The sequence below is a fragment of the Cetorhinus maximus genome, chromosome 8, assembly GCF_964194155.1.
Source record: "Cetorhinus maximus chromosome 8, sCetMax3.hap1.1, whole genome shotgun sequence".
NCBI lineage: Eukaryota > Metazoa > Chordata > Chondrichthyes > Lamniformes > Cetorhinidae > Cetorhinus > Cetorhinus maximus.
The window spans coordinates 121,513,744-121,529,732 of record NC_135886.1 but is presented as its reverse complement, the minus strand read 5'-3'; the positions used below and the strand labels follow the sequence as shown (position 1 = coordinate 121,529,732).

At 45.7% G+C, this 15,989-nt stretch overlaps 1 protein-coding gene across 3 annotated transcripts in view; it reads right to left on the bottom strand.

The window, feature by feature from the left end:
* The window catches only part of chrdl2 (chordin-like 2), a 62,567-nt gene that overhangs the window by 20,831 nt on the left and 25,747 nt on the right, over positions 1–15,989 (bottom strand). For all 3 annotated transcript variants that reach the window (XM_078547517.1, XM_078547516.1, XM_078547515.1), the window contains one exon: positions 1,049–1,220. In XM_078547517.1, coding sequence (XP_078403643.1) covers positions 1,049–1,220 — 172 coding nt within the window. The remainder of the gene's footprint in view (positions 1–1,048; positions 1,221–15,989) is intronic.

The window sequence follows — 15,989 nt, the reverse complement described above, 5'->3', positions numbered from 1 at the left end:
CAGAGTGCCTGTTTGGCACCCATAGCTCACTGTAACAATGAAAATTCAACCTAAACCTAAAAATGGATCAAGCCTCCCAATTCTGGCCTTTTGCAAGTCTCAGAGTGCTTGAAGTGGGTTGACAGTTAAAAAGAAATAGGCCTAGAAAGTTAGGCTTGTTTGCTTTGGAGAAACATAGGCTCGATGGATATGATTAAGGTTTTTAAAATTATGAAGAGACTGAATATAGTTGATTTATATGCAATATTCAAAATAAATAATGAAGCGGGATTCTATTTGTATAAAATATATAGTCAAAATCAAATTAGATGCCAGAAAGTATCTCCTCTCTCAGAAAGTTGCCTTTAAACAGGCCAGTGACAGGCATGTTGCGTACCACTGTCCCATAACAAGGTTAATGCTCAAGGAAGTTAGATATCCATAACAGACTCTTGGAACTTGCTAATTATCTTACAGAGTAAGGGAGGAGCTTACTATTGCACTTTTTTTCTGAAATCAGCCACTGTTATTTTTTCCCTTTTCTTCCTCCTCAAGATTTTTCATTACTAATAGTTAGGTGCACGGGATTGAAACATATAATCGATAGGATGAGCACTGGGCCTGCCAGTTGTTTCCCACCCTTCTTTATGAACATTTGACTTTTTTTATTCATTCATAGGATGTGGGCGTTCCTGGCTAGGCCAGCATTTATTGCTCATCCCAAATTGCCCTTGAGAAGATGGTGGTGAGCTGCCTTCTTGAACTGCTGCAGTCCATGTGGTGTAGGTACACCCACAGTACTGTTAGAGGGAGAGTTCTAGGATTTTGACCCAGCCACAGTGAAGGAATGATGATATACTTCCAGGTCAGGATGGTGAGTGGCTTGGAGGGGAACTTCCAGATGGTGGTGTTCCCATGTCCTTCTAGATGGTAGTGGTCATGGGTTTGGAAGGTGCTGTCTAAGGAGGCTTGGTGAGTTCCTGTAGTGCATATTGTATAAGGAATATCAGTAATCCAAAAGTAATTGATTGAAAGTGAGCTTATCACTTAACTTGCAAAATTTCATTACCTCTGCCATGCCTGTGCTTGTCGATTACTATTTGCACAATGGTACCAGATCCCTGCTGGGGGTCAGTTAGCAAGCCACGATGAGTCCTTGAGCTGGGCATTCTAGGTAAATTGGCAATGGTGCTCCCGAAGCCTCCCCGAGATTCATACTGAGTCCGCTGGTACGAATGTCTCTATTTGAACAAAGTTAGAATGCCATTCATTCAAATGTGCATGTTGCACCATAACAACAAATAAAGTGTCCTGAATTTAGGCATTAGGCCTTGCTGCAAGTGAGAAGTGACTTTTTCTTTCAGCTTTTGTTAATAAGCTTTCAATTTTCCAGTATTCCCTCAGAACAATGCATTTTATCAATGGATTTGCGATGGCCATTGACTGGGTATGTGTTATCTGGCACCTGTTACTGTTTCAGATCTGATGTGCCACCTGCTTTCTAGCTTCTACTTATCTTCAGATTTTGCTTGTATATGGCTTTGAAGTCATGTGGCAACAATGTAAAAATTGCAGGTTTATAGTGCCACGAGCACCAGCATAGGCAATAACATTGACAAGACAATTGGCTCGTAAAAATCACCCTTTGAAATAAAAGACCAAGCTCAGTGCCATGAATGAACTACAGTGAATGATGCAGCAGAAATGGATGTCAATAGTTTTGAGTTGGAAGGGTACTTCCTCCATGAGAAAGTTTAACAAAACTTTTTTAATTGGTTTGCAACTACATAAGGTAATAGTGTAAATCAAAGTCAAATATATTAGCATAGAAACTCCTTTAGGACCATTTTTGGATGACAAAATTGGGCCTTGTTAATATAATGGCCTGGAATTTGCAAGTGTAATGACAGCAAGACTGCCAATACATGCCATCATTACTCTGTGAGACTGACAGAAACTTCAGGCTTCCACACACGGCCAGAAATCCAGAGATTGCAGTCAGTAATACCCTGCTCCTACACAGGCTGCACTATTGTAGTCTTCGCAGATGAAGCCAATGGGGGAATTAGTGATTTCATGTGAACTTTTCTCACACTATTCTTGCTGTAAAATTACTGGAAATATTATGCATTGATGAACAAGTTTTTAATGGCATACTAGGTCATAATTATTGCTGACCAATGTCTCTAGTCTTGAAAAAGTGATTTTAGAAGTGTGGAGTCTCATTTCCTCAGAGGAACATTGAAAAATAATATGATTTTTCAAACTACTAAGTATTTTTAAACATTACTTATGATATTTCAGCTTTTATCATAATTCCATGTGTAAGTCACAATCTTTATTGTGCTTTCTGTGAAATCATTAAAAAGTGAATCATAACCTCTGCCTTTTAGTGCCTGGTTTTCACTCTGAGAATTCTTCAGTCTGATTTGCTGATCAGCCTGCATGTTGATCTCACTGTTGCTGGGCACCACAGATCCCCTATAGATGGTGCCAGATTCAAAGTGACATCAGAAAAGAGGAAATCAACGCTCTAGACTTGGCTAAATCTTTTTGGGAACCTTTATTTGAGGTCAGCATCGAGTGTTGTCCCTTCACCTTTCTTTTTATTCATTCACGGGATGTGGGCTTTGCTGGCTGGGCCAGCATTTATTGCCCATCCCTAATTGCCCTCGAGAAGGAGCCAAGCTGCCTTCTTGAACTGCTGCAGTCCATGTGGTGTAGGTACACCCACAGTGCTGTTAGAGAGTTCCAGGATGTTGACCCAGCGACAGTCAAGGAACAGCGATATATTTCCAAGTCAGGATGGTGAATGACTTGGAGGGGAACACCAGTTGGTGGTGTTCCCATCTATCTGCTGCCCTTGCCCTTCTAGAAAGTAGTGGTCATGGATTTGGAAGGTGAACCTTCCCTTTTTCCCGATTCCCATTGACTCCAGTTTTGCTCGGGCTTCTTGATGCCACATTCGATCAAATGCCGCTTTGATGTCAAGGGCAGTCACTTTCACCTCACCTTAGGAGTTCAGCTCTTTTGTCCATGTTTGAACCAAGGCTGTAATGAGGTCAGGAGCTGAGTAGCCCTGGTGGAACCCAAACTGAGTGTCAGTGAACAGGTTATTGCTAAGCAAGTGTCGCATGATAGCACCGTTGATGACCCCTTCCACTACTTTACTGAAGATGGAGAGTAAACTGATGGGGCGGTAATTAGCCGGGTTGGATTTGTCCTGCTTTTGGTGTACAGGACACACCTGAGCAATTTTTTACATAGCCGGGTAGATGCCAGTTTTGTAGCTATACTGGAACAGCTTGGCTAGGGGCACGGCAAGTTCTGGAGCATAAGTCTTCAGTACTATTGCTGGAATATTGTCAGGTCCCACAGTCTTTGCATTATCCAGTGCCTTCAGTTGTTTCTTGATATTGCATGGAGTGAATCGAATCGCCTGAAGACTGGCATCCGTGATGCTGGGGACCTCCGGAGGAGGCCGAGATGGATCATCCACTCGGCAGTTCCGGTTGAAGATTGTAGCAAATGCTTCGCGTAACTCTCTATTCCCTTCTTCCTCACGGCCAGAATTTTATCTCACGGGTGGGCATGTGCCTAATCTGAATGGGCATGAAATAGCACAAGAGGATGTTGGGAGGGCATCCCGACGTCATCCCGCATGCGAGAAATCTTCACGTCAGCGGGCGCATGTGGGTGTCGGAGCCGCGCCTGCCAACAATTAAAGGGCCACTTAAGGTCATTAAAAAAAGCAATTGATTCCAATTTTACATTGCCTGTGTGATTTTGCGCTCATCATACAGGCAAAACGGGCAGAAGAGAAGCCCACTTTTAACAAAAACTCATCCAAGGGCGGGATAAAAAGGGTCAGCAGCATTGCTATTGTGAGTAGCGAGGGGTTTAGGAGATAGTTTGCTGCTGATTGTTTATTTGAACGTGACAGCTTCATCTCCGTTCTGAGCTTCATTCTTAGCATTTCAAGGCTTCATTCCAGGATCCATAGAAACATAGAAACTAGGAGCAGGAGTAGGCCATTCGGCCCTTCGAGACTGTTCTGCCATTCATTATGATCATGGCTGATCATCCAACTCAATAGCCTGGTCCTGCTTTCTCCCCATATCCTTTGATCCCTTTTGCCCTAAGAGCTATATCTAACTCCTTCTTGAAAGCATACAATGTTTTGGTCTCAACTACTTTCTGTGGTAACGAATTCCACAGGCTCACCACTCTCTGGGTGAAGAAATTTCTCCTCACCTCAGTCCTAAATGGTCTACCCCATATCCTCAGACTGTGACCCCTGGTTCTGGACTCACCCACCATCAGGAGCATCATTCCAGCATCTACCCTGTCTAGTCCTGTTAGAATTTTATAGGTTTCTATGAGATCCCTCCTTATTCTTCTGAACTCCAGCGAATATAATCCTAACCTACTCAATCTCTCCTCATATGTCAGTCCCGCCATCCCAGGAATCAGTCGGGTGAACCTTCACTGCACTCCCTCTATAGCAACTACATCCTTCCTCAGATAAGGAGACCAAAACTGCGCACAATATTCCAGGTGTGGTCTCACCAAGGCCCTGCAAGACCTGTTCCTGTACTCGAATCCTCTGGCTATGAAGGCCAACATACCATTTGCCTTCTTTAACGCCTGCTGCACCTGCATGCTTACCTTCAGCAACTGGATAACAAAGACACCCAGGTCTTGTTGCACATTCCCCTCTCTCAATTTATAGCCATTTGATTCAGATAATAATCTGTCTTCCTGTTTTTGCTACCAAAATGGATAACCTCACATTTATCCACATTATACTGCATCTGCCATGCATTTGCGCACTCACTCAGCTTGTCCAAATCACACTGAAACATCTCTGCATCCTCCTCACAGCTCCCCCTCTCAGCCAGCTTTGTGTCATTTGCAAATTTGGAGATATTACATTTAATTCCCCCATCTAAATCATTAATATATATTGTGAATAACTGGGGTCCCAGCACCGATCCCTGCGGTACCCCACTAGTCACTGCCTGCCATTCGTAAAAAGACCCGTTTATTCCCACTCTTTGTTTCCTGTCTGCCAACCAGTTTTCTATCCATCTCAATACACTACCTCCAATCCCATGTCCTTTAATTTTACACGCCAATCTCTTATGTGGGACTTTGTTGAACGCCTTCTGAAAGTCCAAATAAACCACATCCACTGGCTCCCCCTCATCAACTCTACTAGTTACATCCTCGAAAAATTCCAATAGATTTGTCAAGGATGATTTCCCTTTCATAAATCCATGCTGACTCTGTCCGATTCTGCCACTGTTTTCCACGTGCTCAGCTATTAAATCTTTTATAGTGGACTCTAGAATTTTCCCAACTACCGACGTCAGGCTGACTGGTCTATAATTCCCTGTTTTCTCTTTGCCTCCCTTTTTAAATAGTGGGGTTACATTAGCTACCATCCAATCTGTAGGAACTGTTCCAGAGTCTATAGAATCTCGGAAGATGACCAACAATGCATCCACTATTTCTAGGGCCACTTCCTTAAGTACTCTGGGATGTAGATTATCAGGCCCCGGGGATTTATCGGCCTTCAATCCCATCAATTTCCCCAGCACCATTTCCCTACTAATACTGATTTCTTTCAGTTCCTCCCTCCCACTAAACCCTGTGTTCCCCAACATTTCTGGTATGTTATTAGTGTCCTCCTTTGTGAAGACAGAACCAAAGTATTTATTTAGTTGGTCAGCAATTTCTTTGTTCCACATTATAAATTCCCCTGTTTCTGACTGTAAGGGACCTACATTTGCCTTCACCAATCTTTTTATCTTCACATACCTATAGAAGCTTTTACAGTCAGTTTTTATGTTCCCTGCAAGCTTACTCTTGTACTCTATTTTCCCCTTCTTAATCAATCCCTTGGTCCTCCTTTGCTGAATTCTAAACTGCTCCCAATCCTCAGGTCTGTTGTTTTTTCTGGCCAATTTGTATGCCTCTTCCTTGCATCTAATACTATCTCTAATTACCCTTGTAAGCCATGGTTTGGCCACATTTTCTGTTTTACTTTTGCGCCAGACAGGAATAAACAATTGTTGCAGTTCACCCATGTGCTCTTTGAATGTTTGCCATTGCTTATCCACTGTCATCCCTTGAAGTAACGTTTCCCAATCCATCATAGCTAACTCGCGTCTCATACCATCTTGGTTTCCTTTATTAAGATTCAGGACCCTAGTCTCAGAATCAACTACGTCACTCTCCATCTTGATGAAGAATTCTATCATATTATGTTCGCTCATCCCCAAGGGGCCTCGCACAACTAGATTGCCAATTATTCTGTTCTCATTACACAATACCCAGTCGAGGATGGCCTGTTCTCTCGTTGGTTCCTCAATGTATTGGTCCAGAAAAGCATCCCGTATACACTCCAGGAATGCCTCCTCTATGGTATTGTTAGTAATTTGATTTGCCCAATCTATATGCATATTAAAGTCACCCAAAATTACAGATGTTCCTTTATTACATGCGTCTCTAATTTCCTGTTTAATGCCATTCCCAACATCACGACTACAGTTTGGGGGTCTATATACAACCCCTACTAACGTTTTTTGCCCCTTAGTGTTTCTCAGCTCTACCCATACAGATTCCACATCGTCAGAGCTAATATCTTTCCTCACTATTGCATTAATTTGCTCTTTAACCCGCAATGCAACTCCACCGCCTTTTCCTTTTTGTCTGTCCTTCCTAAATACTGAATACCCCTGGATGTTCAATTCCCATCCCTGGTCACCCTGCAGCCATGTCCCTGTAATCCCGACTATATCATACCTGTTTACATCTATTTCCGCGGTTAATTCATCCACTTTATTGCGAATGCTCCTCGCGTTAAGGCACAAAGCCTTAAGGCTTGTCTTTTTAACATTACTTGTCCCGTTTCCACTATTTTTCACTGAGGCCCTGTTTGATTCTTGCCCTTGATTTCTCTATCACTTATCTTATTCCGCTTTCTGTCTTTTGTTCTTGTCTTTGATTCCCCTTCCTCTGACTCCTTGCATAGGTTCCCATCCCCCTGCCATTTTAGTTTAAGCCCTCCCCAACCACTCTAGCAAATATTCCCCCTAGGACATCAGCCCTGGTCTTGCACAGGTGTAACCCGCCCAGTTTGTACTGGTCCCACTTCCTCCAGAACCGGTCCCAATGTACGAGGAATCTGAAACCCTCCCCTTCACACCACCACTTCAGCCACGTATTCATCCGATATATCCTGCTATTTCTACTCTGACTGGCACATGGCACTGGTAGTAATCTTGAGATCACTAGCTTTGAGGCCCTACTTTTCAACTTACTTCCTAACTCCCTATATTCTGCTTTTAGGACCTCATCCCTCTTTTTACCTATGTCATTTGTACCAATGTGTACCACGACCACTGGCTGTTCACCTACCCCCTTCAGAATGTCCTCTAGCCGCTCTGAGACATTCTTGACTCAAGCACTAGGGAGGCAACATACCATCCTGGAGTCTTGTTTGCGGCCACAGAAATGCCTATCTATTCCCCTTACAATTGAATCCCCTATAACTATTGCATTCTCAGACTTTTTACTCCTCCCCTGTGCAGCAGAGCCAACTATGGTGCAACGAATTTGGCTGTTGCTGCTTTCTCCTGAAAGGCCATTCCCCCCAACAGTATCCAAAGCGGTATATCTGTTTTGGAGGGGAATAGCCACAGGAGATTCCTGTACTGCCTGCCTAGTCCTCTTGCTTTGCCTGGTGGTCACCCATTTCCTTCCTGCCTGTGGACTCTTAGCCTGCAGTGTGACCACCTCTCTATACATGCTATCCACAATACTCTCTGCCTCATGGATGCTCCACAGTGTCCCCAGCCGCCGCTCCAGCTCCAAAACCTGGGCTTCCAGGAGCTGCAGCTGGAGACACTTCCCGCACACATGCTGGTCCCGGGTACTGGAAATGTGCCCAGCTTCCCACATAGAGCAGGAGAAGCACACCACGGCTTTGAGTTCGCTTGCCATGACTTACCCCTTTAAATTAAATTAAACCTTTTGGAAGATACTTAATATCAATTACTCTCGAGCCCTTCTTCCCTGCTCTTCGTTGTTACAGAATATAGCCCCTACAAACGATGAACCATAAAATAAGACCTTAGAAACTATAGCAATAAAAGTAGTAAATGCTTACCCAGCCGTACTCACAGTACTCAAAGTATCACCTTGTTCCCTCCTCACTGAACTCTCTCAGTCACCCCTGCTCTCCAAGCTCCTCTTCAACTCCTGACTCCTCTCGCGCTTCTCTTCAACTCCTGACTCCTCTCGTGCTTCTCTTCAACTTGTGACTCCTCTCGTGCTCCTTTTCAACTCCCGGCTCCTCTCGCACTGCTTTTCAACTCCTGACTCCTCTAGGAGCTGCTGACTGCCTGTCCCAGAATCCTCCTCTCGCTCTCTCCTCTAGGTGCTGCTGACTGCTTGTCCCAGAGTCCTCCTCTCGCACTCTCCTCTAGGTGCTGCTGACTGCCTGTCCCAGAGCCCTCCTCTCGCACTCTCCTCTAGGTGCTGCTGACTGCCTGTCCCAGAGTCCTCCTCTCGCACTCTCCTGCTTCTCCAGGATTCAATCATGTCTCCAAGGCCCCCAGAGGATTTTGACCATATGGACCCTTCCAGGCACCAGACAGTCTTCCCTTACCCTGGTAACGGGGATTGTGCTCTCACTCTGAGGAAGGAGGGAGTGGCTAAAGGGAGAGGAGATCAGGTGTCCCAATGCAGCTTCCAGGGGAGCAACCTATGGGAGGAGAGGCACAAGGGGCGCAGGGCTAGCAGGTAGCCCAAGGTGGAAGGGACCACAAAAGACGCCACTATCCTGCGACCAACATTTACAGGCAGCAATGCAGCCACCTTAATATGTCTGAGGTGCAATGCTGAAGGAGGCTCTGCCTCTCCAGGGAGACTGTGATCTCCATTTGTCAGATGATTGGGTCTGAGATCAACTCAAACGGTGTGGGTGGACACCACATGCCAGTGGCTCTGAAGCTCACAGCGGCCCTCAACTACTATGCCTCCAGCTCTTTCCAGGGGTGAGTGGGGGATCCTTGTGGAGTCTCCCAATCAGCTGTCCACAGTTGCATCAAGCTGGTGACTGATGTTCTGTTCAGACGGGTAATTATTGATTTCCGTACAGATGAGGCCAGCCAGGCTGAGAGACCCAGAGGGTTTGCAGCGATTGCTGGGTTCCCCAGCATCCAGGATGCAATCGACTGCACACATGTGGCCATCAAGGTGCCAGCGGGACAGCTGGGTGCCTTCGTCAACAGGAAGGGATTCCACTTGATGAACATCCAGATAGTTTGTGACCACATGCCTCAAATTCTGCAAGTCTCTGCAATGTACTCTGGCAGTTCCCATGACTCTTTCATTTTATTCATTCCTGGGATGCAGGCTTCGCTGGCTGGGCCAGCACTTATTATCCATCCCTAATTTCCCTTGAGAAGATGGTGGTGAGCTGCCTTCTTGAACCACGGCAGTCCATGTGGTGTAAGTACACCCACAGTGCTGTTAGGAATGGAGTTCCAGGATTTTGATCCAGCGACAGAGAAGGAACGGCGATATATTTCCAAGCCAGGATGGTGAGTGACTTGGAGGGGAACTTCCAGGTGGTGGTGTTCCCATCTATCTGCTGCTTTGTGGTCGTGGGTTTGGAAGATGCTGTCGAAGGAGCCTTGGTGAATTCCTGCAGTGCATCTTGTAGAAGGTACACACTGCTGGCAATGTGCGTTGATGGTGGAGGGACTGAATGTGGATGTGGTGCCAATCAAGTGGGCTGCTTTGTCCTGGATGATGTCAAGCTTCTTCAGTGTTGTGGGAGCTGTACTCATCCAGGCAAGTGGGAAATATTCCATCACACTCCTGATTTGTGCCTTGTAGATGGTGGACAGGCTTTGGGGAGTCAGGGGGTGGGTTACTCGTCGCACAATTCCTAGCCTCTGACCTGCTCTTGCAGCCACAGTTTTATATGGCTAGTCCAGTTCAGTTTCTGGTCAATGGTAACCCCCAGAATGTTGATAATGGGGATTCAGTGATGGTAATGCCATTGAACATCAAGGGGAGATGGTTGGATCCTCTCTTGTTGGACATGGTCATTGCCTGGCACTTGTGTGGCATGAATGTTACTTGCCACTTGTCAGCCCAAGCCTGGATATTGCCCAGGTCTTGCTGCATTTGAACATGTACTGCTTCAGTATCTGAGGAGCCGTGAATGGTGCTAAACATCGCACAATCATCAGCAAACATCCCCACTTCTGACCTCATGATGGAAGGAAGGTCATTGATGAAGCAGTTGAAGATGGTTGAGCCGAGGACACTATCCTGAGGAACTCCTGCAGTGATATACTGGAAATGAGATGACTGACCTCCAACAACCACAACCATCTTCCTTTGTGCTGGGTATGACTCCAACCAGTGGACATTTTCCCCCCTGATTCCCATTGACTCCAGTTTTGCTAAGGCTCCTTGATGCCACACTCGGTCAAATGCGACCTTGATCTCAAGGGCAGTCACTCTCACCTTGCCTTGGGAGTTCAGCTCTTTTGTCCATGTCTGAACCAAGACTGTGATGAGGTCAGGAGCTGAGTAGCCCTGATGGAACCCAAACTGAGTGTCAGTGAACAGGATATTGCTAAGCAAGTGCCACTTGATAGCACTGTTGATGACCCCTTCCATTACTTTACTGAAGATGGAGAGTAGACTGATGGGGCAGTAATTGGCCGGGTTGGATTTGTCCTGCTTTTTGTGTACAGGACACACCTGGGCAATTTTCCACATAACTCGGTGTTGTATCCGTACTAGAACAGCTTGGCTAGGGGTGCGGCAAGTTCTGGTTCACAAGTCTTCAATACTATTGCTGGAATATTGTCAGGGCCTATAGCCTTTGCAGTATCCAGTGCCTCCAACCATTTCTTGATATCATGTGGAGTGAATCAAATTGGCTGAAGACTGGCATCTGTGATGCTAGGAAATCTATCCCATTTAGCACGGTGGTAGTGCCACACAACACGATGGAGGCGTGACTTCGTCTCCACAATGACTGTGCGGTGGTCACTCCTACTGATACTGTCATGGACTGATGCATCTGCGACAGGCAGGTTGGGAAGGATGAGGTCAAGTATGTTTTTCCCTCTTGTTGGTTCCCTCACCACCTGCTGCAGATCCAGTCTAGCAGCTATGTCAGTTAGTACTCAGCCAGCTCGGTCAGTGGTGGTGCTACACAGCCACTTTTGGTGATGGACATTGAAGTCAGATCCAGCATATGCCACCTAATGACTCCAGAGGCTCATCATCTCCCTTCGAATCAGCATCGTCCTGGTCTCCAGCAGCCCTTCAACTGCCAGCCCCTGGGCACTCTCTCCCTCCACCTGCACCTCAAGTGAGTGTGAAGTACCCTCACCACTCTGCACCAAAATTCTAGCCGATGATCTAATGCCCGCTGGGGCGCTGGTATCTGCGTTGGTGCCTGGTTCAGAGAGCGGGTGTGACGCAAGTGCATCTAAAGTCCAGTGGGTTCTCTGGCATCAAGGGTGGCTCGCCGGAGTCCTGCGTTTGTGGACAAGCTGGCGATTCTAGGGGAGAACAATGACATGTCATTAGTTAAAGTCATCACATTGTCACTGTGCATGCCGGGCACCCTGGTGAGACAATGGAGATCTGCCAGCATGGTACTGTTGTCTTTCAATGATCAATGAACGTGGATGCTGGATGTCCAGCAGGATGTATGGGAGGATTTGACGGGAGATCCATGAGGGTATGCGTGCCATGGTCTCTGTTGTGGAGGAGTCCATGCGGAGCATGAGCACTGCATTGGCCCTCAAGGTTTGAGGCTCCCATTAATGATGAGACTACACAAGAATGTTTGCACAATCTGACACTCTCGCCTCTGTGCACTGCACAGGTATGAGTGCCTTCGTCAGAGAGCCCTGCCTCTCCACGACCAGCTGATCGAGGGGAGTGCCAGCTCCAAGGCATCCATCTTGTACCTCATCAAAATGAGGAGGTTTGGGGTCTCCGCCTGCCTTAGTTCTTTCATTGGTCTTATGGCTTCTCCTCCTGAAATGACAGAGGAGCGTTGATTTGTCCACTTTCTACCTGCAACGCCATTGCAGCCTGACAAACCCCCCACTCTGGGACACCTTGCAGAGAACATCCGTGTCGTGGCCCTTGACCCGCAAGGCACTCAGGCCAAACAGCCAAGGCTCACCCCCTTGTGCGGCGTCGGTGTCAGTGACAGTTTGCACTCAGACTCTTACCCCCTGAGCTCCACGGAGGGGGGAACGGCCAGCCCTTGACAATTCTCCACACTGATCCATGCCAACTCGGTACTCACCCTTGCCGAGCGCAGCAGATCGTTGAACCTTTGCAGCACTGCACCCATGTGCGTTGTACAACATCATGGCCACTGACCTCATATGCCACTTCCTCCCGGGCATTTTTTTGGTCAGGTGCAGTGGCCTCCTCCTGCCATCCCTGAGACCTAGAATGTCCCACCTGACAACAACCTCCACAAGGACCGCAAGGCACTCGTCCGCGAATGCCCACCTGGCTGGCCCTCCTGCCTGACATCTCCAGCTGCTGGTGAGGTCATCGTTTGAATGAAATGGTTTCCTGGCCAGACTCCAGAGATTCTCCCCTGGCAGCCTTCATGGAGCTGCCTCTGCCAGTTTTAACCATTGGACACAGCGCCCGGCCCTTCCCAACCATTGAGAAGACGCATTTCACGCTAGGCGGACCTTAATTCGCCATCCAGCTGTGAAATTGCGTTTGCAACGCGACCACGGCTGTGAGCGGATTCCACTCCGCCGACTTGGTGCGCAGGCAAAATGTGAAACTCAGGCCCATGTGTTTATCTAGCTTTCCCTTAAATACATCGGCGCAATTCATCTCAACCACTCCCTGTGGCAGCGAGCTCCACATTCTCACCACCCTCTGGATAAAAAAGTTCCTTCTAAATTCCCTACCTGATTTCTTGGTGACTATCTAAGTTTGTTCACACGAAAAAAAAATATTGTGCATTCACTGGAGATTTCCCTTTTTAGCTTTCAACTGCTCAGTGCGAAACTGAGAATGTGCCAGAAAACTGGAGTTTCAAGTGTTTAAATTATTTTCAATAGCATTTGTTCATTTTGTAAACATAAATTTAAAACTCTGCTTTGTGAGTGACTTGTGCTGGGGTGTAATACCAGAAAGTTTGTGTGTGTATAGTGTTGCTTATGAAAGATTTGACTTTTTTTTGTTCGTACAGTATTCTGCCAAAAGTATGTTTGATTTAATAAAATCCTGACCTGTGCTTGAACACTTTCTGTTTAAGCAGCTCCGACATTATTTCTAAATTTGGTGCACTAGCAACTCTGTCTGACTTCAGCTTGAATAAGTTCAGACGCTTTCTGTCTCCATTTTTCTTCTCTTTGTTGTTTATTAGTTTCAACTATTGCACTTTTGAGTCAAATGCTTGATTCTGTTTGAAACTGAAAATCAAGGTGAAATTACCCAGCTACTCAAATATGATTTGTGCTATTAAATTTAAAATGTTAGCTGTTTTTCATCACTTGGAGATTTCTCTTATAATAATTGTTGAAAAAAAAGTAACCTAATTTTTCACATGACAAAATATGCAGATAGTCATGTTTTAAGTTAAGTAAATGAGAGAAAGCACAAGAGGGCTGCAACTCACTTTCACTAATACAAAAGCAAAATACAGCAGATGTTGGGAAATCTGAAATAAAAACATTGTTGGAAATACTCAGCAGTCAGGCAGCAACTGTGGGGAGCAACAGAGTTAACATTTCAGGTCGGGTTCTGATGAAAGGTCATCGACCTGAAACATAGGCCCGGATTTTCGCTTGCGAGGCCGATAGAGCGAGTCGAGAAATTTCCCGGCTTGCCGCATCCTCATCAGGAGAAGCTCCCCCAAATGGTGGGATCGAGTCAGACCCATCGCCCGCCCCTGGACGCAGATCAGAGGCAGACACGGGCGGCTGAGGAGGGTTGTCTTTTAAAGGCCCGTCTTATCCTCTAGGACTTCGCCCCTTGTTGTCAATTTTTAGGGCCTTTAGCCCTCACTCCTCACACCCCGTCACTCCCCCACCCGCTTCCCATGCCACCTCCATGCCCCAGGGTCAGCTCATGCCCCACTGCTTACCCCCTTATAGCCCTCTTGCTAACTTGCTGCAGTGAAAACTCTGTTTCTCCCCACAGATGCTGCCTGACCTGTCTAGTATTTCCATAATTTTCTGTTTCTATTTAATTCACTTTCATTGTATGTTACAATCTGTTAATCTTTCAGTCACTCTTAACATGTTCACTCACTGCATTTAATTTACACCCTGGTCTTACTCTCACAGCTCTCACACTCATTCAAACTTACAATCATCTTCAGTCTACCTCTCAAACATTATTGACCTTATTTCGCCTGGCCTCCCTTCTCCTTGTCCTGTCTCACCCATACACTTTCTCTCTTAAGCAATTTTTGTGAGTACCTCTCTGTGCCTCCTCACCTCCACGGTTTATCTTCTGCCCTGGAGACTTTCAGCAATTCTCTCCTCCTCCAACATCTATTCTTAGCCCTGTATCCTCTTGATTCCACTCATATCTGCCAACGTTCCTTAATCATTCCATTTCCTATGCCTACATGGTGTGCCTCATCTCATCACCTTTGGTTCCTCTTCTTCAAGATTATTATGTGCCATTCTTCAATGATATCATTTGTAAGCATTAGGTCAGCTTTCATATTTACACTAACACCACCTTTACCTCTCCGCTTTCTGCATCAACCCCAAGGCTGCTGCTATACTTATTAACTGTGTTTAAGATAAGTCAAAATGTCCTCTAGCCTAGTGAGAAAATCAAACCAATTTTCTTTGGAAAACGTATGCCTCTAGCCCTCTAGCTTTAAGTCCATTAACCTCCCCAGCTACCACCTCAGGTTGAATCTGGAAATATGGAACCATGGCATACTGCTTTCAATTAAACTTACACCTCATCTATTGCTAAAACTACTTTCTTTCACCTTTGCAACTTACCTGCCTGTGCCACTCCCCCTCCACTGCCAGCAATTCCTATTCCATTCTTTATCGCATTGTGGTTTAACCCTTAAACACTGTTCTAACCAACCTCTACCCACCATAAGTTACAACTTATGCAGAATCCTCACCAGCACAAAGTCCCACATGTTCCACTGTCACCCTTGTCCTTTCCACTGATTACCTGTCCCACCGCTAATTGAATATTTTATCCTTATTTTCACTTTCATAGCCTTGTCCCACCCAATTTCAATAATCTCCTCAGGCTGTTTGTACCTTCCAGTACTCTGACACTTTGTGCCCATTCCCTTCACTCTGCCGCTGGTGGCTGCTCTTTTAACCATTATGCTCTAGCCTTTGGAATTCCTTCCCTAAAATCCTGTCTTGCTTTCAAAAGTCCTTGGAAAAACTTCAGCCATGTTGCCTCAACCACACAGCTCCTCCTCTTTTCCTCCACATGCTCAGTGTCTATTTCATTCCTCCTCACTATAAATGCTTTGAGGTGACTTTATCTGAGGAGTGCTGTAGAAATGTAAGTTATTGCATAACACAGGATTTCATCTTGTGGGCTATCAATGAGTAGACCGTGCAATGGGCAATCTATTAAAACATTTTTTCATGTAGCATGATGGTGAGATATTACTTATATTTTCCACAGTTGTAACAATGCGGATTAATATTTGTATTTTTATAATTCAAATAGGGAGTAGCAATCTAAACTTTGGAGAACAGTAACAATGCAAGGAACAGGTATATTATTACAAATATAAAATTGGTATAACTATTATGTTTTGGACTGTCTCTTTTATTTGGGGTAAAATGGAGGAATGAAGGAGGTCATGTGATCTGTTCTGAACCCTGCCCAACAACAAACTTTGGGTTGGCTTGTTTGTTAAATGTTAAAGCGGGGACCCAGGCTGTCTTACTGGGAAAAAGATGCTAGACATTCACATT